The 22,220-nt window shown below is 53.8% G+C and overlaps 2 protein-coding genes across 2 annotated transcripts; both read right to left on the bottom strand.

Moving 5' to 3' along the window:
• Positions 1-3: 3 nt before the first annotated feature.
• Positions 4-3,745, bottom strand: LOC112810619 (cytochrome P450 2F3-like). Its single transcript, XM_025854332.2, is given in 11 exon segments — positions 4-263; positions 344-485; positions 665-852; positions 947-1,088; positions 1,175-1,351; positions 1,758-1,918; positions 2,166-2,192; positions 2,195-2,314; positions 2,720-2,882; positions 3,507-3,629; positions 3,631-3,745. Coding segments are annotated over 11 exon segments (1,485 nt in total). The 5' UTR covers positions 3,691-3,745; the 3' UTR covers positions 4-81.
• Positions 3,746-6,522: 2,777 nt separating this feature from the next.
• Positions 6,523-18,730, bottom strand: LOC112810817 (cytochrome P450 2F5). The gene is made up of 10 exons (XM_025854670.2): positions 18,652-18,730; positions 17,421-17,612; positions 17,164-17,326; positions 14,364-14,513; positions 11,020-11,180; positions 10,484-10,660; positions 9,947-10,088; positions 8,862-9,049; positions 8,120-8,261; positions 6,523-7,093 (listed from the first exon to the last, which is right to left on the bottom strand). The coding sequence occupies exons 2-10, from the start codon at positions 17,610-17,612 to the stop codon at positions 6,912-6,914; spliced, it is 1,497 nt and encodes a 498-aa protein (XP_025710455.2). The 5' UTR covers positions 18,652-18,730; the 3' UTR covers positions 6,523-6,911.
• Between the last annotated feature and the right edge of the window lie 3,490 nt (positions 18,731-22,220).

Here is a 22,220-nt window from a genome sequence, read left to right as displayed (position 1 = left end):
ATCTGTAGTTCGGGGCCTTTATTGATCAAAGGGGGTTAGGAGGTCCGGGAGCCGGTGAGCAGAGGGCAGCTGAGCCCGACCTCAGCGGGCTACCAGGTGGAGCTGGAAGGCTGGGGGGATGTTGCCCAGGCCAGTGTACTGCGGGGTGAGGTCGATGTTGGTGGGGTTCTCCACAGGGAGCAGGCAGAATCGCTGCAGGATGGCAGTGAAGAAGAGGAAGATCTCTGATCGCGCCAGGCTTGCGCCCAGGCACATCCGCTTTCCTGAGGAGACAGGGATGCAGGGTGGGAACCGTGCACCCCCGGGGCCTGCCAGCCTCGTCCCCTCCCTTCCTGGCCCAGACCTGGGGCAAAGGGCATGAAGGCATCGTTGCTCTGGAACTTGCCCTTGTCGTCCAGGAAATTGGTGGGGTTGAAGCAGTCTGGGTCTTTGAACTGGATGGGGTCCCGGTGTGAAGACACGAGCAGAGGAATCACAAAGGTGCCCTGGGGGGGTGGGGTGCACAGGGGTTACCTCGTGCACTTGGTTAGTCATCCAAGACCCCATTTAAAAGCCAGTGGGAAGGTGGGCCTTCCTTCCTGCTCCCAGGGCACATGCTCAGGGCTGATGGTTTCGGTTACAGGTGCTCCCAGGCCCGCACAGAATCCCCATGCTTGGTGGGCACCTTGGGCAGAAAGTAGCCGCGCAGGTGGGTGTCATGGGTGAGGGCACGTGGCAGCCCCAATGGCAGCACGCTGATGAAGCGCTGGATCTCGTGCAGCACCGCGTTCGTGTAGGGCAGGCGCTCCCGGTCCTCCAGCCTTGGGGTGCGCATCCGCCCAACCACAGCGTCCAGCTCGGCCTGCACTTTGGCTGGTGTGGGCAGAGGATGTGAGCTGCGCACGCCCTGGCTGCCAGCCATCCCCAAGCCCTAGCCCCCTCACCGCAGACTTTCCAGCTCCCGGACCTGCCACCTCTGGGTACTTAAGCAGAATGAGGAGCCCATAGCGCAGAGTGGTGCTCGTGGTCTCGGTGCCGCCGAAGAAAAGGTTATGCGTTGTCATCACCAATGTCTCCTCCTGGAAATGGCTCTCTGGGTCTTCCTGTTCCTGTGGACAGAGATGGGTGTGGCGGCATGCCTGGCACCTCCTGGTGGGCGGCAAGGGGAGAGTTTTACGGTAGTAGGGGCATGCACCTTATCCATCTGATCCAGGAAGCAATCGATGAAATCACGGGGCTCCCCAGGCTGCCGCATCTGCTGGTGCCGCTGGATTTGCTCAGAGATAAAGACCCGAAGTTCCGCGAAGTTTTGAAACATTCGGTGGTGCGGGCCGGGGAGCCAGTCAAGGAGGGAGGGGAAAATGTTGTACATCTAGGGGGACAAGACCGCAGCAGGACCTCGAACAAGTCCAGTAGTTCCCCTGCGGGGAGACTGCACCAGGACTTTGATGTTCTAAGTTCTAGAACTCTCCCCTTCCAAGATTTTTTTTTTTAAAGATTTTATTTATTTGAGAGAGAATGAGAGAGCGTGAGAGGGAAGAGGGTCAGAGGGAGAAGCAGACTCCCTGCTGAGCAGGGAGCCCGATGCGGGACTCGATCCCGGGACTCCAGGATCATGACCTGAGTCGAAGGCAGTCGCTTAACCAACTGAGCCACCCAGGCGCCTCCCTTCCAAGATTCTAAGACTCGACCTAATGATCCAAGGTCGGCAGGCCTATGTACCCCGGGTTTGGCATAGGTTAGGCACAGGAGGGAGGGTCTGAGGCTGGCCCTCTCACCTCGCCCCATCTGGAACTCATAATGCGGAAGTTGTCATGGAAGAGGTCCAGAAGTCTCAGGAACTCCGGGTCCTCATAGCCATAGCGGTTCCCGAAGACCACCGAACAGATGATGTTAGACACAGCATTATCTAGTAGCCGCCGGGGGTCGAATGGCGTTCCTGGGAGTCGGGACCGGACAGGGTCTTTTCGCTGTGGCTCCGCTTACTAACTTCGTTCCACTACAAATGCCTTCCCGCGCCCCCACCCCCCGCTTTTTAAATATTTTATTTTTAGGTAATAGCTACACCAAACCTGTGGCTGGAACCTACAAGCCTGTTGGAGAATCGCTTGCTCTACCGACTGAGCTAGCCAGACACCCCGCCCTACCCCTTCTTGATCATTGGCCACATCCCGACCAGGCCGCACCAATGGTGGCTTGAAATTCGCCGAGCGACAAGCCGCCTCCTCCAGGATGCGCTCCTCTATGGTCCGCGTTCCCATCCCGAACTCCTTTAGTGCTCTCAGCGCAAAATTGCGCAGCGTCCGCCAGCGCCGCCCGTTCGAAAACGCGATGCCTGGGGTGGGGCAGAGAAGGGGCGGGCCGGGAAGTGGGCCACGCCCCATCCTGGAAGCGTCCAGTTGTGGAGCCGGCTTCCTCGCAACGCTTCAATTCTGCTGCTTTCCAGACCTCTTGGTTGCCACCCCAGCCTTCTCGGCCCTGTCCGCACCTTGGCCCCACCACTGCTGGTCTCGATCCCTCACCAGTGCTTGCTTTCTTTGGCTTTGACTCTTGGGCTCGTCTCTTCTAGTGGCTGCACCAGAAACCAGCGCCCCCCCGCCATTCGGCCCCTACACTTTAGCTCCGCCCCGCCTTCTCGCTGTTTGCCTGCACTGGCCTTCTCCCGATCTCCCCGGCCCCGCCCTTTATCGCTCAAACTGGGTGAGCGATTCCAAACGCACTTCCGCCGCCTGGGACTCACCGTTTCCGCGGGTGAAGCGTTCGATAACAGCCATGGTCCCGCGGTCGGAGAAGGCATCCGCTTGCAGCACTAATGCGTCCCGCAGCGCTGCGTAGCCGCACAGCACCACTGCAGGGCGCGGGCCCAGCCGCACTGTGAACACTGGGCCCCAGCGGCCAGAGAGCTACGCGGAGCGGGTGCTCAGCGCGTCCCGGTCCGGACTCCTGACCCCCTCCTCCACCCCAGAGCCCCCGCCCCCAGCTCCCTCTTCCTTCCGACCCAGGAGTCCCCATCTCATCCCCTCATTACTGGCGGAGGAAGTCAGATCCCCACCTCCTTCCTTTCTCATCCGCAGGAGTCCAGGCCCCCAGCTCCCTCTTCCCTCGGGATCTACAAGACCAGGACCCGAGCCCTCTGCACCCTCAGAACTAGCCGTCTGGGCCCTCGGTACTCTCCTCCCCGCCTTGAACCAGAAGAACAGACCCCTCGGCACCCCTTCCCGCCGCCCCCCGACCTGCCTTCTCACTCTAGGCTCCTCCTCCCTCAGGACCCAGGAGTTGGGGGGGGCGGGGAGGGAGAGGGGGATCCCAGGGCGACTCTGCCAGGAACCACGAGCTCAGGCCCACTGTCCCTCTCCTCTCTCAAGCAGATGTCCAGGCTCCCGGCTTCCACCCCGAGTCTCCTTCTTTCCTGGAACACAGGACTCCGGGCCCCTTAACCCTCCTCAGGACTCATGGGGTCAGAGCCCTCAACTGTCTTCATTCAGAGAACCAGGACTTCCAGCCCCCCAGCCCACTATCGGCGCTACCTCCATGAGTGCACGGTCCAGGCGTCCGGACTCCAGCTGCAGCAGGTTCCCCAGCAGTGGCAGTGCCCTAGGCCCCGGGGGTAGAGCCTCCTGAGTCTGGGCGTCCTGGGCACCCCAACCAACCCCACCTGGCTAGGGCCAGCAGCAGGAGGAGCAGCGGCACTGTGATGCCTATGAGCATCATGCCCTCTAACCTCCCTGTCGCCCCCCCTTAGCCTTTATTTGATTCCCTTTGGGTCTTGGGTGGAGCCCCGGCCGGATATCCGGATACTCGGAGTGGGAGTGGTGGGAGAGGTGGGCGTCTCCAGGCTGCTCATATTGCAGATTCCCCAACCCAAGGGCTCCACCCAGCTCTGTCACTGATGTGCCAGGCGCCGCTTGCCCTACTGGGCAGCTTTGTTGCGCTAGCATTCCATGTCAATACACCTGACCGACAGGTGCACCCTACTGAGCCTTTGGGTTCTTGGGGTCCATCTTCCTTGACCCGTAGGTGTGCATTTCTGAATCCCCTGGCCACCTTTGGGGCCGTGACCCCCTGAATGCTGTACCCTATACTTCTGATTACTAAATACATTTTTGACTTCCAAATACACTTCTAAAAACAACCCTGGTGACATACCCATTAGCCTGGCACTCCTGTGCCCTGTGCTTGTGATTCCTAGGGACAGGGGCCTGAGCCCCTGTCACTTCCATGCCCTTGCTCTTGGAACCGTGTATACTGTACCCGTACAGTGTTCAGGAAGGCGACCCACCCTTCCGCAGGCCCCTGCTTGGCCAGATCCAGCCTTCCGCCAGGTGCCTGGCACAGGGCCCAGACCTGGGGAGAGAGTGGGGACGGCACAGCCTCTGGGACTGGCCTTGTCTCTGGGAGTGTCTCTCAGGGTCTCTGTCTCTGTTTATCTTTGTTTAAGCTCTCAGCGTCTTCCTCTCTCTTTGTTCATCTCTCTCTCTCTCTCTTTCCGCCTGTTTTACTCTGTCTGCTTCTGTTCCTGTCGGTATCCCTCTCAGTTCTCTTTTCCCTTCATCTCCCCCTTCCCCGTCTCCCTGCCTCTGTCTCTGCCCTGGGTCTCCTGACCTGTCAGGCTTTCTCCGTCCAGGAACCCTGGTGAGCCGCCCTCTCTGGGTCTCTTCAAGAGCAGGCGTTTGTCCTGTTCGCTTCTGTATCCCTGGCACGAAAACAGTGCTCAGCACACAGTGGGCGCTCAGTAAATGTTTGTAGAGCCAAGGCATGACTCTCTTCATCCCGATTTCTGTCTGTCTCTGTCTTTAACTTGGACTCTATTTTCCGTCTCTGTCTTTTGCCAGATCCTTGTGACTGTCTCTCCCCTTGTCTGTCTCTGTGTCTTATCTTTTACGGCTCCTGTCTCTAGTTCCCTTTTCCTTCTGCTCTCAGGTCTCTGTCTCTCTTCATGTCTGTTCCTCTCAATTTCTAGCTCTGCTTTAGAATCTCCTTGTCTTCCTTCTCTCTGGGCATGTCTCTCCCTTCCTGTCTGTTCCTCCCTGTCTCTCTGTGTCACTCCTACTCTTTGGTTTTCAGGATCTCTCCCGTCTGTCTCTCTGCATCTCTCTTTCTCTCTCCATCTCTTTTTTAGTACTTCCATGTGTTTCTCTTTGCTGTCTCTCTCTTTTTTGTATTTAATTTTAATTTTTTTTTAGATTTTATTTATTTATTTGAGACAGAATGAGAGAGAGAGAGAGAGAGAGCACCTGAGACGGGGAAGGGTCCGGGGGAGAAGCAGACTCCCCGCCGAGCAGGGAGCCCGATGCGGGACTCGATCCTGGGACTCCAGGATCATGACCTGAGCCGAAGGCAGTCGCCCAACCAACTGAGCCACCCAGGCGCCCCGCCCTCTCTTTGCTGTCTCTTCATCTTTCTTCCTCAAGACCTCAGAGTCTCTCCCTCTCTCTCTCCCCCTCCGTGTCTCTGCCTGGGCCCTTGGGGCAGACTCTGTAGTTGGCCTGTGGTGAGAACAGCATGGGGATTAAGGAGCCGATGCCTGGGGTGGGGACTGCCTATAAGTCTCAGCAGAGCATGTCCCAGTCTCTGGATGGCCTTGGGGAGACCCCGTTTAGGGTAGGGTCATCCAGGCCACCTCCGCCCATGGCTGGGGGGCCACCACCGCTCTGCCTCACTCTGACTCCACGGAACTGAAGACACCCATTTGTTGAGAAATGCTTCTGTCAGCAGGATGTCAGGCTGACAAATCCAGTCCCAGGTCAGGAGGCCCCGTGTCCCCCGGGACTATCCCCACCCCAAAGGGAGGAATTGCAAGACAAAGGAATAGTCTGAGTAGTCTTCCAGTGTCTTACTTCTCCCCTTCATAGCTCTTCCTCTCTGGCCTTCTCTGGCCATTTCTGTTTCTTTCTTTATCTCTCTCTCTCCTCTCTGTCTCCCCATTTCTCCATCCGTGTACCCCTCTGCTTTCCTCTGTGTCTCCGACTTGCGATGTGGAAGGGAGCAGTGTTGGAGTCTGAGTTTTGTCCCCAGCCCTGCCTGCTTCTGGCTGTGTGATCTTGGCCAAGTCATTTCACCTCTCCGGAGTCTCTAAAAGTGTATAATGTGGGATGCTTGGGTGGCTCAACTGGTTGAGCGTCTGCCTTCGGCTCAGGTCATGATCCCGGGGTCCTGGGATGGAGCCCTGCATCGGACTCCCTGCTCAGTGGGGAGTCTGCTTCTCCCTCTCCTCCTTGCTCATGTTTTCTCTCACTGTCTCTCTCAAATAAATAAAATCTTTTAAAAAGTGTGTAATGCTTCTTTGTCTTATAGGGAGATTTTAGAGTGAATAGGAAGCACTGTGTAAGTATTAGTGTTATTTCTCGGTCTCTGTGTCTCTGTCTCCCGGTCTGTCAAGTTCTCCCTTCTTCCGTTTCCATCTCCATCTTGTATGGCACCCTGCGTCTCTTGCAGACCCGTCCTGTGTATCTCTGGGCTTCTGTCTTTTTCTCTGCCTTGGTTTCTCTGCCTCTCTGTCGTCAGGCTGTCGTCCGGCCCTTACCCCAGGACACAATTTCTCCCAATTTCTAGCCCCTCTAAGGATGAAGGTAGAACTAGTCAGTTCGGTGTCTCCTTTGAGCCAGACCTCCCTTCTCCCCATCCTAGGGGGCTGCCCTCCTCCCTGTAATTCAGCTCAGGCAGGTTTGAATCTTTTATAAAGATACTTTATTAGAAAATGATGAAAACAGCCCCCAAAAGGGCGCGCAATAGAACGAGGCAAGCTCTTCTCCTTCCCCTTGCGTTTCTCTGCCTCTGGGGGCGCAGACCAGGTCAAGATGGGGGTTGGGGGTTGGGGGCTGGGGAGGCGAGCGTGAGGGCGATGGGATGGGGGCACAGCGGAACGAGCCGGTGACGGGGGCACCTCCCGGCCGGCCTCCCCGCTCACTCGCGAAGCTGGAAGGGCCGTGGCGTCAGCGCATGCGCAGGCACAGCTGGAAAGGCCGCGGTAAGTTGCCCAGCCCGGAGCTGAGCGGCGTCAGGTCGATGTCCTCGGGCGCCCCCAGCGGCTGCAGCGAGAAGCTCTGCAGGATGGCGCTGAGGTAGAGGAAGAGCTCCATGCGCGCCAGCGACTCGCCCAGGCACAGTCGGCGACCTGCGGGGGTGGGAGGGTGCGGAGGGGCGGCGAGATAAGATGGGGTGGGGGGCTCCAGTCGCAAATTCTCGAAGAACATACGAAGCTAATGACTGGAGACGTCACAGAGCCACCCTTCTAAAGGTCTGGGAAAGATGCATTAAGTAAATCCGGGGCCAAAAAGGATCCGGCCGATACAAGGATAAGTTCATGGGTTCAAACTCTGACTCTGCCATTACTAGTTCTGTGCTCTTGGGCAAGCCAGTTTCTGGGTATTTAAAATGGGGATGATAAAAAATAAAATAAAATAAAATAAATGATAGTGGTGCTTCATTAGGTTGTTGTGAATGCTAAATGCAGGTAAAGAAATGAGAATATAATGCCAGGTAGGTCATACTGCGTGTCACATGTTACTCTAGGCACTATACTGATATTAATTAATTTAATTCTAACAATTCCAAGAGGTGGGCCTTGGAATTCTCTCTATCATTCTCCATTTTATAGATGTGGAAGTTGAGGCACAGAGAGGTGAAGTGACATATTCAAGGCCATCATAGCTAGGAGATGACAGAGCTGGGGGTCTGGCTGGAAAACCTAACTCGTAGCCACCACTCTAATAGCTCTTCTTAAAAGTAGCGCCTGGCACACAGTAGGCAATATGGTAGGTGGCTTATTATTATTATTCCTCCCTCCTCCTTTTTATTTCTGCCACTGGGTTAAACAGGAAAGGTTTTTTTCAGCAGGATAAAGACCAAAGCCGAGGAAACTAGAACTGCTCACCTGCGCCACCCAGTGGGGAGACTGACGGTGACTGCTTCCAAGTTGAATTAATATCCTACTTCCCCCTCCTCCCTTCGCAAGGATTTTAGCCGTTATCTGCCTATAGGAGCAGAGTTGGGAGGGAGAACAAACGTCTCCGCACATCCAAAGCTGAGGATGCGGTGGGATGACGAAACGAGAGGGTTTGGAGAGTGGAATGAGGAACGAGGAATGTAGGTAGGAATATAGGACCCAAAAGACCCTGACTCTTGTCCCCATGGCTCTCACCAGCTGAGAAAGGCATGAAGGCAGGGTTCTTCTTGAAGGACTGATTGGCATCCAGAAAATGCTCAGGGTTGAATTCCTGGGGCGTCAGGAACTGGCTGGGATCATAGTGGACGGTGTTAAGGAGGGTGATGATATCCGTGCCCTGTGTGGGTGGGGAGGCAGAATCAGTAGGGGCAGAAGGTCTGGGAGATTCTCAAGCTGAAATTTCACTCCACAGGGCTGGAGGCCCCCCGGAACTTGATAAAGGGTCATGGAGCCTAGGACTGCCAACAGGGATTCAGGAAATGCATGTCGCTGTCTGGAGTTACAAGTGATGGGTGCTGGAAACTGTTGACAGGGATGAGGGATACCTCCCCTTGTCAGAGCAGACTTGGGGTTTCTGGGAAGAGGGAGAGTTCTCTCAGAACAGTGTTTAGGCACAGCGGGTCCCCAGGATGAAGTCTTAGACCCTGGAGATGCTGGAGAGGGGTCCTAGGAAGGGGAGCTGTATTGGGGAAGGGGTCTGAGGTTCAGGTCAGGGTCAGTCCATTATAGTACTGAATAGGTCCTGGGAAGGGGCTGAGGTTCTGGATTTAAGAGCTTCAGATGTCTGTTGCTAGGGCTTGGGATGCCAGTCACTAAGGCCCGGGGTACTGATGGCTAGGGCCTGGGAGCCTCCTTGCTAGAGACCCGGATGCCATTCCCAAGTCTGGGATGCCTCTTCCTAGTGTGCCAGACGTCCATTGCCAGGTGCCCAGCACACCTTGGGTATCAGGAAGCCGCGAAAGGCTGTGTCCCGAGTGACGCGGTGGGGCAAGTTCATGGGGATGATGTCTGCGAAGCGCTGCACCTCGTGGATCACCGCGTCTGTATAAGGCATGGCCGCTCGGTCCTCCAGCGCCGGCAGCCGCGCGCGACCCACCACGCGGTCGATCTCCTCCTGTACGCGGGCTGGAGGTGGAGGGGGGAGCGTTAGTCAAGGGTACCAGTGGGCTCGACTGGGCTCCCAGTTGTGTGCATGTGTGCATGTGTGTGTGGGGGTCCAGCCTACGCTTCCCAGTAGGGACGCCGCTACAGAGATGCCTGTGATGGTTAGCAGGAGCCTCGAAGGGAAGGGTTGCTTTGGGAGACCAAGTAGGTGAGAGTGAAAATTAGGTTGGTGCCAGGGCTCCTAGGGGCGGGGTTGTGCGGGCGGGGCTTAGGGGCTGCCTGGAGTCCAAGTCCCGGATGGGACAGCGGGCGGGGTTCGAGGACCAGGCCGGAGGGAGGGTGGGTCGAGTGGGTAGGCTGTACGAAAGCCCGGAGAGATCGGGGGTGGGGCAGGTGGTATGGACCGTAATAGACTCAGTGCCGGACGCCAGGGTTTCGGGATCCGCCCAGAGGCGGGGTTTGGAGCGGTGGGGTCCCAGACCGTGCTGTGTGGGCGGGTGGTCAGACAGGGAGGGTCAGACTGATGGTTCCTGGCTGGCCCTGTGGCCGAGGCTCGGGGCCAGGCTCTAGCCGACTGTGAGATAGGGGCGCTGAGGCCGGACGCGTGCTGTGTGGTCAGGGTCAGGGGTGGGCCGCAAAGCAAGACCACGAGGGCGGCGTCCGGGTTCCGGCCGACTGTGTGGACCGCGGGAGCCTATGGATGGGGTGGGCTTCCGTGTGGATTTGTGGGTTTGGCTGGGGGTCTCAGGCGTAAACTGGAGGCCTGGGCTCTCTGGCATGCTGGGCGGGGCCGTGCCCATTGGTCGTGGGCGGGGCTTAGAGGTAGGCGAGTTGAGGCTCGTGGGGCCCGAGTGCCGAGCAGGTGTGCCCCGCGGCGCTGTGTGCAGGATCTCCCGGCCAGGCTTGGGGCGCACGCACCTTGCACTTTTGGGTACTTCATGAGCACTAGGAAGGAGTGGCGCAGTGTGGTGCCCACGGTCTCGGTGCCGCCAAAGAGCAGGTTATGTGTGGTCATCAGCAGGGTATCCATGTGGAAGTGGCTGTGCGGGTCCTGCTTCTCCTGCGGGGGTTGAGGGGTGGGGATATGAGCCCGGGCCGGATCACTGACCACAGGCTCGGAGTCTGTGCGACCCGCTCCCCACAGATCTGCAGGACTCCTGCTGGGTGTGTCCGTTCAGTCCCTCCCCTGTTTAACTTTCTTTCCTCGGGGAAGCTGGGGAGCGCGGAAGGACCGGGTAGAGAAAATCTCAGCCGCAGGGCCCACGATTAACAGATCCTTAAGGACTTCTTAATGAGCTGTTAATTGGCGGTGGGCCCCCGAGTGGCCAGGTGTTCCAACTTCACTCCCCAGATGTAGGGAGACCGGTCTCAAACCCGCTCAACCCGGGATCCTCGTTGGTTTGAGGCGGAGGGAAGCAGGTCAGACTAGAAATGCGACTTCCAGGCCAGGCTTACTTGTGCCATCTTGTTGAGAAAGCAATCGATGAAATCCCGGGGAGAGCTGGGGTCGAGGGAGTCCTGGTGGTCGCGGACGCTGCGGGCGATGAGGTCCTTCATGCACCTGTAGTTCTGGAAAAGGCGTCGGTGCGGCCCGGGTACCCAGTCCAGGAGGCTCGGAAAGATGTTGTACAACTGGGGATGAGGGAGAGTCGGAGGGGTTTGGAGGATCAGGTAGGGCGCGCACGCGCGCGTGTGTGATTGTGTGGAGGGGTTGCCAGTGAGGTCAGGGTGGAGCAGATAGGCACGGGCGGGGTTTTGTGGGTCAGCTGGGTTCTGGTGAGACCGAGGTGGGGCGGGGGCCCTGCGTGTCTGTGGCAACTCGGTGCGGAGACTGACCTTGGCTAGACAGCTTAGGGCGATGCGGGGGCGGAACCAGACGGGAAGGGGCGGGGCCAAGGAGAGTCCAACGCATCCTCTCCCCGCCCACTGTTTCCCGTTTCCCAGGACTGGATGAACCCCAACCCTGTCCCGCCCAACCTGGGCCTCCTGACCTCTCCCCAAGGGCCGCTCATGATTTGGAAGTTGTCATTGATGAGGCGGATTATGGTGAGCAGACGCTCATCGTCGTAGTCAAAGCGGCTGCCGAAGATCACAGAGCAGATAATGTTGGACACGGAGCGGCTGAGCACAAACGTGGGGTCGAAGGGCTTGCCTGAGAGTGAGGGGCGGAGTGGGTCAGGGGGCGCGTTGTGCAACACCCCAGACCCCGGGCGGCACTAGAGCGCACGACATCCAACCCAACCATGCCAGTGTGACTCGCAGCACAGAGCAAATGGTCTTGGCCACCTGACCTTCAGCGGAACACCCCGAGTCCTTGGCAACACACCAGGAAGGACAGAACCCACAACATCCTTCGGCACAATGACAACACACCAAACAACGGAACAGGCCATTCTTCACGATACAACACACAGCACACACCACACAAAACAACATACATACAATACACAACACCATACAATCGCACAATCAGTGCCTGACAACGCTACGACCTCACCCAGCAATGGCAGAGCAACACGACACCCGACACCCTATGATCCCATGACTGAACAGATCACAGACAATAACACATTAGCCATCACAACAACAGCGTGGCCCAGGAAACTGAGTCTGGAGTTAGATCGACATAGTTTGGATTTTGGCTTGGCCGCTCAGTTTCCGTGTGGCGGCTGGACCCCTCACTTGTACATCAGCTCCAACTCCTGCCGCAGCAGTAGCTGCTTCTCGTGGATGAGCTGGAACCAGTCCACCATGAGGGTGTCCTCGGAGGCATCTGCAGAGAGGGGGCGCCGGGATGAACCGACTTCCCTTCTCTGAGCCTTGGTTTTCTCGTCTGTAAAATGGGCTTGATGACAGTCTTCTCCTCATGGAGCTGTTGTAAGGAGTCAGTAAAAGTGTGACTGGCTAAGGGCCTGGCCCATCCTGAGCCTGTATGAACCACGGTGGTGTGGTAGGCTGAATAGTTGCCCCCCAAAATGTCCATGTCCTCCTCTCTAAGAGCCTGTGAACACGTGATTAAGTTAAGGATTTTGAGATGCGGAGATTATTCTGGTTTATCCACGTGGGCCTAATGTAATCACAAGGGAGGCAGAAGGGTCTGAGTAAGGAAAGGGATGCATTGGTGGAGAGAGAGGGAGAAAGAGAGAGAAGAGAGGGAGAGATTTTGGAAGATGCTATGTTGCTGGCTTTGAGGATAGGGGAAAGAGTCACAAGGCAAGGATGCAGGGCGCCTCTAGAGGCTGGAAAAGGCAAGGAAATGGATTGTCCCCTAGAGCTTCCAGAAGGAGCCTGCCCTGCCAACCCATTTTAGTTTTATGGACTTCCAGAACTGTAAGAGAATAAATTTGTGTTGCTTTAAGTCACTAAGTTTGTGGGGTTTTTTGTTTTAAATAGCAGCCATAGGAAACTAACTCAGGCAGTCATTATTGCTTTATTTACATCATATCATTTAATCCCTGAAGCATCACTGGCCACATTTCCCCCCTCAAAAGCCAGCAAGATTTGGAGATCAGGGTAGAGGGCTGTTCACTTCTCCGCTTCAGTTACTTCTCCTGTAAATTGGGGTTTATAATAGGATCTCCTTCACAAAGTTCTTGGAACAGTGCTGCTATATGGTAGGCACCATGTAAGTGCTGGTTACTTTTATTTTTATTTTTTAAGTAGGCTCCATGCCCAGCATGGAGCCCAATGCAGGGCTTGAACTCACGACCCTGAGATCAAGACCTGAGCTGAGGGGCGCCTGGGTGGCTCAATTGGTTAAACGTCTGCCATCGGCTCAGGTCATGATCCCAGGGACCTGGGATCAAGCCCCACGTCGGGCTCCCTGCCCAATGGGGAGCCTGCTTCTCCCTCTCCCTCTGCTGACCCCCTACTTGTGTTCTCTCTCTCTGTCAAATAAATAAATAAAATCTTAAAAAAAAAAAAAAGACCCGAGCTGAGATCAAGAGTCAGATGCCTAACCAACTGAGCTACTCAGGTGCCCCAAGTGTTGGTTATTTTTAATTTTTTTTCATGGGTGCACAGCTTTGACCTGGGTTCACGTCCAGCTTTGCCACTTCCTGGGCACGTAAGAAATCTTTCTGGGCCTCAGGTTTATCGCTTGTAATAACTTCCCAGGGTTTCAGGGGAGGTGAGATGTGTTCATACATGTGAAGAGTTTAGGATAGTGCCTGGTCCCCAGGAAGCACTCAGTAAATGGGCATTAGTGTGTTGAGTGTGGACCTTAGACACAGGTTTAAATCTTGGCTCCTCCACTGACTAGCTTTATTATTTCAAGCCAGTTAGTTGACCTTTCTGTGCCTCTGTTTCCTCTTCTGCTAAATGGATCGTTCAGAGGCTTAAGGGGCTTATGAGTGAAAGTGTGCTTAACACAGGGCCCCACAAGTAGTGCGTTCTCAAGAGTGTCACCATCTTCCACCACAATTATACAAACTGCATTCAAAATACCACACGGAGGGGCGCCTGGGTGCCTCAGTTGGTTAAATGTCTACCTTCTGCTCAGGTCACGGTCCCGGAGTCCCCCTGATCGAGTCCCACGTGGGGCTCCTCGCTCAGCAGGGAGTCTGCTTCTCCCTCTGCCCCTCCCCCTCTCATGTTTTCTCTCTCTCTCTCTCTCTCTCTCAAATACATAGATAAAATCTTTTTTTTTTTTTTGACACAGAGAGACAGCGAGGGAGGGAACACAAGCAGGGGGAGTGGGAGAGGGAGAAGCAGGCTTCCCGTGGAGCAAGGAGCCCAATGCGGGGCTCGATCCCAGGACCCTGGGATCATGACCTGAGCCGAAGGCAGCCCCTTAACGACTGGGCCACCCAGGCGCCCCTACATAAATAAAATCTTTTAAAAAATAAATAAAAAATAAAAATCTTTCCTTTAAAAAAGTACCACACAGAGGGGGTGTCTGGGTGGCTCAGTGGGTTAAGTGGTGGACTCCTGTTTTCTGCTCAGGTCATGATCTCAAGGTCAGGAGATCAAGCCCCATGTGTGTCACCGCACTCAGCAGGGAGCCGGCTTGAAGATTCTCTCCTTCTCCCCTCCCTGCCCACTCTCTCTCCCTCCCTCCCTCTCCCTCTCTGATAAATAAATCTTAAAAAAACAAAAAACAAAAACCACCCAGAGACAGCAACAGAGAGGCCCCCCATAACTTATCCGGTCACCATTACCTCAACGAACACAGCACCGGAAGCCGATCCACCTCCAGGGGGCGCCACTCTTACTGCAGGCCAAGTGAGGAGCCTCCAGGGGTTTTGAGCTGGTGCCCACACTATCTGGCCAGTCCTGACTACTAAGTAGGATGGGTGTGAGTTAGGGAGTATCTACTGCGTTTGGGGACCCCGACCTTCAGTTTTCTTTAGCTCTGCCAGCAGGAAGCTGCTTTCCTCCTGGATCCGCTCCTCAATGCTCCTCTTTCCCATCCCGAAGTTCCGCAGAATCTGGACAGAGAACCTCCTCAGGACCTTCCACCGGTCCCCGTTGGAGAAGGCGATACCTGGAGAGAGGAGAGGGGCCAGCTCAACTGATGCACTTGTCCCCAAGACTACTGCTAACCGAGTCCCCTTTCCTGGTGTTTGCTGGGAGAGAGGCTGAGAATTTGGAATCTACCCGCTACTGGGAAGTCCTACCTAACCCTCCAGGCTAGGTCAGGTGCCACCTCTGAGCTTCCATAGGGCTCTGGGCTTCCTCACCATAGTCCTTATCACTCTGCCTCTGTTTCCCTCAACACAGACCTGATCACTGTGGATTATCACAGTCTGGCCATCGGGCTATCTCCTTTTCTAAGCTGTGAAGGTGGGGTGGGAGTGGAAGGAGGGAGGGGCTGTCTTGGTCACCACTATGTCCCCAGCTTTGCCCTCACAGAGCTTACCACATGGGAGATGTTGGTGAATGCTTATTATTTAATGAAAGCACAAATAAGGGAGAAAGGAGAAATAAACACTGAGACATTGGGACCTCATCCAGGAACAAGACAGACCCTGTTCTCTTCTTTCCCTGGACTCAGGGTCTTTGCCCAGGCTGGTCCTTCTTCCAGAACACTCTTCACCTTCTGTCTGCTCCTGACTGGTGATCTTCATCTTTTAGGTCTCAACTTAGAGGTCCCTTCCTCCAGGAAGCCCTTGCTGGCCCTCCCTCCCTGCCTGGCTCATGTGCTTCCTCTGGGCTCCCAAAGTTTCCCTGCATCCCCATCCCAGCCCTGACCACTGTTAGGTGGTCATAGTCTGTTGATGGGACTACAGTAGGATACGGTCTCCGATGTGTTTATCTCTGATTTCCCTGGAGCAAGCAGAGAACTAGATGCTAAAGAAGAAAAAAATCTCAGTGATTGCCTTGTATTTTCTGCATTATCTCATTGACTTGTAACAACTTTCTCATGCTAGCTGACTCAGGGTCAGAGAGAGGAAGCCACTTGTCCAGAGGTACATAGCCAGTAAGCAGCAGAACCCTGTTGTTTGTTACCCTCTGTACTATGTATTGAAGAATTAGATGGTAACTATTTTTAGTAACAGATAATGTATGTATCCAGATGTTCTCTGTGAGAAAGTAGCAAGGTGACTTTCTCAATTGCTTTGTGTCCCCCTCCTTGCATTTGGTGTACGTGGACTGGTGAGGTCATAAGATCAAGCCCAGGAAGGGGACATGAAAGTAGAAAGTATATTCAATACACAATAGTGGGTTTTTGCTTTTAAACAGAGCTCTTTACTTCCAAATTCTGGAGCAGCTGGGACTCATCTAGTCAAGGGGACAGGGGGAGCCCTAGGGCTTCTTTAGGGGGAGAAGAATAGTCCAAGGTGCAAGCCTCCAGGATCTCCTTTTCAATCAGAGCAACTTTCTGCCAACTTACTTTCTCTCTCTCCTTTGTCATTTATTGGGCCCCGTCATACATGGCTTCTTTTGAATAAATGACTAATGTTAAAAAAAAAAAAAAAAAAGAAAACCCACAAGACTAGGTGATTTCCAAACCTAAGGAGGGCAGGATATTGAGATAGAAGAGGTTTGAAGTTGGAAGGCAGCTATGCTCACCACTATACCACCAACGCCGGCGGAAGAGGTTTGAAGTTGGAAGGCAGCTATGCTCACCACTATACCACCAACGCCAGCGGAAGAGGTTTGAAGTTGATGTAAGTTGCTGGATGGGTGGATTTGGGTTTGGCTTTGGATGGGGATGACAATGGGCAATGGGGGGCGGTTATGGGACTCATGACAAAATTGGGTTTGAGGTTGCCAATGGGAATGGAGTTGTGTAGAATGGGAAGGACTGGTAGATTGGGGTTGAGATTGAGCTCGGGCTTGGGTAGATATGGGCCAGGGTTGGTTTTGGTGATGGTAGTTTGATTAGGGTTGAAAATAGAACTGGGGACTGAAAACTTCAATAGGTGATTGAGAGAAGATAGGGTGAGGAAGAAAAATGGTGGTGGAGTTCAGTTTGACTAAAGGGTTAGGATGGGGTTGATAACAGATTTTTTTTTAAAGATTTTATTTATTTATTTGAGAGAGAGAGAATGAGAGATAGAGAGCACGAGAGGGCAGAGGGTCAGAGGGAGAGGCAGACTCCCCGCTGAGCAGGGAGCCCGATGCGGGACTCGATCCCGGGACTCCAGGATCATGACCTGAGCCGAAGGCAGTCGCTTAACCAACTGAGCCACCCAGGTGCCCTTGATAACAGATTTTAAAGTGGAGACTGGGAGAGGGTTCATAATGGAAATGGCGGAAGGGAGAAGAATCAGCGTTGCAGATACAGATGAAGTTGATTTTGGAACGGGGAACATGGAGGTAGGGTTGATGAGGACTGAGTTGAGGTGGGCAATGTGGGCTGGGCCAGATAATTTGGCCACCTGACTGAGATGGAAACTTGATGATGCGGTTAGGCTAGAGGTAAGGATTGGGATGAGAATGGGGTTGGAGTTGGATGGAGGTGGGGATTGGTGTGGAAGTGCATTTCAAGATGGTGGCGGGGTGTGGGGATAGGGAAGGTGAAACAGACTACCTGGACGAGCCCTGTCTGGCGCCATCCTGGCTGGTGTAATTGGTGAGATCAGTGGCCCTGAGTGTCACTAAAATTGGGAGGACAGTCCCCCACCCTTACCCCCTCCCTGGGTGTGGAATGAGTTGGGGTGGAGAAGACGGGGGGCGGGCAGGCTTACCGTTGCCCTTAGTGAAGTTGAAAAAGACAGGGTAGTCGCCACGGCCACTAAAATCCTCCCCTTGGTCCACAAGGGCCTCCTTCACAGCTTGGTACCCGCTGAGGACAACCACGCGCCTGGGCCCCAGGTGCACTGTGTACACTGAGCCATACTCCTTGCTCAGCTGGGAGTAGGAAGACAGACATCACAGGGGGGTCTGGGGCCCTGAGACCCCTCCCCTAGTTACTCCCCCCTCCTCCAAGCCTAGGTCCTTGCACCTTGGTGAGAGAAGTCAGCATGTCTTGGGAGCGCAGCTGCAGCAGGTTTCCCAAGAATGGGAGGGGCCTGGGGCCTGGAGGCAGCCGGCCCTTGCCCCTGGATGTGAGGATCAGGAACAGACTGGTGAGAGCCAGGAGCCCGAGCAAGACGGCTATGCTCAGACTGTCCATGGTGAAAGCATCTGCAAGCATCTGGGGGGCAGAGGGGAAAAGGGCAGGACCGGGAAGGGAGTGGGATCCCTTCACTCCGCATCTCCTGGGACTTGCCTTCCCCAGGCCCTAGAAGTAAGGGCAGGTGAAGAGAAGAAAGGAGGTAGGGAGAGTCAGGGACAGGGAAAGGCCAGGGATTGAGGGAAGAGAAGTGGAGAGGAGGGGAGGGAGAGAGAGAGAGGACTCGGAGACAGGCAGACAATAGAGGCAGAGACAGTCAAAATACAACGAGACCGACAGTAAGAGAGACAGCAACAGAGACAGACGGAGAGACAGAGAGAGACACATGGAGATAATGAGGGATATGGAAAAACCAAGTGAGATATCTGAGTATCTGTAGATGTCCGCCTATCATCTGTCTGTCTGTCTATCATCATCTATCATGAGACCGAGTCTCTCACAGAGACAGTGATAAGAGATAGAGATACACGGGTGGAGACAGACAAATGAAGACACAGAGCTAGAGAAAGACAGAAGACAGAGATGGAGAGACAGAGAGACACATACTTCCTGAGAGACATACAGACGGACATTGAAAGAGAAAGGGCAGGACAGAGAGACAGAGCTAAACAGAGACTGAGGGGGAGAAAGAGAGAGTGACAGAAAGGAGAGATGCACTGAGACAGACACACAGACACACACACGGAACATTAGACAGAGACACGCAGAGACAGAGACCAAGACAGACTGGAGACAGGGAAGGGGGCAGAAGCAGAAGCGGAAGTGGAGGGAAAAGAACCAGGGGTTCTGACCCCAGGGGCTCAGTCCACAGAGAGATGCCACCTTCTGGGTAAAGCACCAGTACCGAGGTCCTGGTGCCCAGCTCCCCTGCAGGCTCTAAAACATGTGTCAAATGAATGAACACAGAGCCAGAGAAATCCCCAGAAAGACAAGCCCAGGGGCCTTGAGAACCCTTGGAGGAGGTGACAAGGGAGATCCCAGCCAGTCTTAGCGACAGATGAAGCCGGTGACCCCTCTCTTGAGAGCCATCCTCCTCTGTGACCTGCACCTGGTCCTTTACCTGCTGAGCGGAGGTGTGATCTGCTCCAGTTCTGTGCCGGGCAGCTCTGGGTATGCCTGAGGGGTGGGGGCTGCCCTTAAATCATCTCTGTCCACACCCTCTGCCCTCCCCTGCGCCGTTTTCACAGTGACTTTTAATCCCTTCTATTTTCCTGCCTTACCTTGCGAATGGCAGCCAGCTGGAATGATGCCTCGGGTGGGCACCCTCCAGTGGCCTCTTTGAGGCTGACCCCAGCTCTCCTTACTGTGGCCAGTAGTGGCCATTTGCCCTGCAGTAGCAAAATCTTTTCCATTCTTTTCTTCAAAGATTTTATTTATTTATTTGAGAGAGAGAGAGAGAGAGAGAGAGAGAGAGGGTGTGAGCGGGGAGAAGGGGAGGGAGAAGGGGTATCTGAAGCGGGCTCCATGACCAGAGTGTGCTTGACACTGGGCTCCATCCCAGGACCCTGAGATCATTACCTGAGCTGAAATCAAGAATCAGAGGCTTAACTAACTGAGCCACCCAGGTGCCCCCAAATTTTCCTTTTTTTTTTTTTTTTGCCATTTGGGGTCCTGGGTCTGGTTTTGGGTCTGATCTGGGGTTTCGGGGCTTGGCAAAATGAGCCAGGGATTGGGGCAGGTCTTTTTGGTGTGTGGGGCACTTGGCTGTATTTCTCTGGGTTCAAGTGCATTTCTGCCCCTGACTGGTCACATGACCCCAGGCAAGTTCCTTTCTGTTCTGGGCTGGAGTTCTCCCATTCTCTGTCTCTCATGGTTTGTCTCTGAAATTCTGTGTGTCTCACTTTGCTTCTGCCTCTGTCTCTCTCGTCCTCCCGCCCTCTGCATCTCTGGGTCTCTCATCTCTGTCCTGTCTCTAATTCTCTCTGGGCTTTTTCTCTTTCTCTCTGCCTCCTTCTCCCTGTAAGTCTTCCTCAGTCATCGCCTCTTCCCGACTCTCTGGGAGTCTCTCTCTTTCTGTCTCTCACGCCTCCATGAGTCAGACTACAGTGAAGTGGGCTGAGATTGAGCGAGGATTTGGGGGCAGTGCAGGAGAATGGACCTCAGGTTTGTGTTTGTGTGTGTGTTTTTTTTTAAGATTTTATTTTATTTTAGAGAGAGGACAGAGAGAGCGTGAGTGGGGCAGGGAGGGGCAGAGGGAGAGGGAGAAAAAGAATCCCCAGCAGGCTCCACACTCTGCGTGGAGCCCGATGTGGGGCTCGATCTCACGGCCCTGAGATCATGATCTGAGCCGAAATCAAGAGTCAGATGCTTAACTGACCCAGCCACCCAGGCGCCCCTAAAGATTTTATTTTTAAGTAATCTCTATACTCAACGTGGAGCTTGAACTCATAACCCCGAGATCAAAAGTCTCATGCTCTCCCAATCGAGCCATCCGGCACCCCTGGACCTCAGATTTGAATGACTCCCCTGCTGCCTTCTGCCTACACAGTCTTCCCTCTGCTCTCCTCAGCCCCCACCAACTGTATCTGCTCTGGGTTCCTGCCCCAGACACTGGCCAGGTCAGAAGGGCAGGTTGCAAAAGCATGGATCTAGGCTAGGACTCCAGTGCTAGGAGTTAGGGTAGGGGAGAGAGCCCCTGAGGTCAAGGGTCAGGGAGGCTAGATGGAAGTGTGGGTGACCCCACAGGTCTGTGGTTATACACCGTGTTTGCCTTTCCCATGGAGGCGAGGGAGGAAGTGCTTGAAAATCCTGGGAAACTTGACACCCCAAGTCCCAGGCACATGGCAGGATGGAGGTGGGGCTCCTGCTCTTGTGTAAGTCCCAGAGAAGCTGGTTAGGGGTGTGTCCTGGAAGAGGAGTGAAGGCTTGATTACGGGATTATATATCTCAACTTTCCCTTGGCATCTACTCCTACTTCTGGGGGAGGGGCCAGGACTGGATCCATCTGAAGCCTGTAAGTTACTTTTCAGTGACCCTAGAATTAGGTAGAGAGGGTCCTGATGGGGCTGCCTCACTGGGGAACTGGCATTCATGAGAAGGATTTTTTTTTTAAAGATTTTATTTATTTATTTAATTGACACACACACACACACACACACACAGAGAGAGAGAGAGAGAGAGAGAGAGAGAGCGTGAGAGGGAACACAAGCAGGCGGAGTGGGAGAGGGAGAAGCAGGCTCTGGCCGAGCAGGGAGCCCAATGCAGGGCTTGATCCCAGGACCCCGGGATCATGACCTGAGCTGAAGGCAGTCGCTTAACCAACTGAGCCACCCAGGCACCCCATGAGAAGGGGTTTTAGGGGGCTTTGAGTTCTTCTTATAGTCTGACTTGCTCTCCTGCTACAGAGAAAATGTTGGGTAGGGAGGGCTGTGTTGTAGGGTTTCTCAACCTTGGTACTGTTGATGTTAGGGCTGGGTAATTCTTTGTGTGTGTGTGGGGGGGCTGTCCTGTGCATGGTAGGATGTTTAGCTGTATGTCGGGTCTCTACCCATCTCTCTGATGCCAAAACTGAAATTAGAATTTGACCTAGATGCAAGCTAGATGGTTCTAAAAGGTTCCAGAAGTGGTCTCGCATTTTTGCCTATAAGCCATTCTACAGTGAAGGGGGCACAGGGGAAGGTTACTATATGGTCAATAAATATGACACCAAAGAGCTAGGGTTTAGGGTAATTAATGAGGGAAATGATGTTAAAGAGTTTCAGAAGTCCCTTTTATTATCTAATTAAAAGCTTTCATGCAGTGGAAAGATACTAAGGAAGATTAAAAATGGCAAATATTTGTTTTTTTATTTTTTATTTTTTTTAAAGATTTTATTTATTTGAGAGAGAGAATGAGATAGAGAGCATGAGAGAGGAGAGGGTCAGAGGGAGAAGCAGACTCCCTGCTGAGCAGGGAGCCCGATGTGGGACTCGATCCCGGGACTCCAGGATCATGACCTGAGCCGAAGGCAGTTGCTTAACTAACTGAGCCACCCAGGCGCCCCAAAATGGCAAGTATTTGAAGAGTCTTAACAAATTATAAATTTTGAAATACTTTGTGAAGTGCAGAGAAGTTGTGGAGTACAGAGAGGTTTTGCTTATCCTTCACCTAGCTTTCTCTCATGAGGACATCTTGCAAAATCATGGTATGATGAGCAAAACTAAGAAATTAGCATTGGTACAACACTACTGACTACAGACTTTATTTAGATTTATCAATTCTTCCATGAATGTCCTTTATCTATTCCAAGATGTCATCTAGAATCTCACATTGTGTTTAGTTTTTGTGTCTTCTAAGGCTCCTCCAATTTATGAATATTTGTAAATTCCCCATTGTATATTCTTTTTTATTTTTATATTTTTTATTTAAAAAATTTTTTTTAGATTTTTTAAATTTATTCGAGAGAGGGAGACAGAGATAATGAGAGAGAGAGCACAAGTGGGGAGGAGAGGGAGAAGCAGGCTCCCCATAGAGCAGGGAGCCTAATGCAGGACTCGATCCCAGGACCCTGGGATCACGACCCGAGCTGAAGGCAGACGCCTAAACGCCTGAGCCACCCAGGCACCCCCCATTGTATATTCTTAGAATGCAGATTTTTTTGAAGTTCATTTATTTAAGTAATCTCTATACCCAGTGTGGGGCTCTTGAACT

This window comes from Callorhinus ursinus, unplaced genomic scaffold (assembly GCF_003265705.2).
Source record: "Callorhinus ursinus isolate GAN/ISIS: 27379988/994484 unplaced genomic scaffold, GSC_fseal_2.0 scaffold61, whole genome shotgun sequence".
NCBI lineage: Eukaryota > Metazoa > Chordata > Mammalia > Carnivora > Otariidae > Callorhinus > Callorhinus ursinus.
The sequence above is the reverse complement of the archived record's forward strand: the minus strand, read 5'-3'. Positions and strand labels throughout refer to the sequence as shown.

Bases quoted from the DNA above. Each gene is read 5' to 3' on its own strand.
- LOC112810817 (XM_025854670.2), bottom strand. From the start codon at position 17,612: ATGCTTGCAGATGCTTTCACCATGGACAGTCTGAGCATAGCCGTCTTG. The intron at 8,262-8,861 runs GTGTGCTGGGCA...CCACCCACACAG, and splicing joins GCGGCTTCCTGATACCCAAG to GGCACGGATATCATCACCCT. The intron at 7,094-8,119 runs GTGAGAGCCATG...CCACCCCCGCAG, and splicing joins CTTCATGCCTTTCTCAGCTG to GTCGCCGACTGTGCCTGGGC.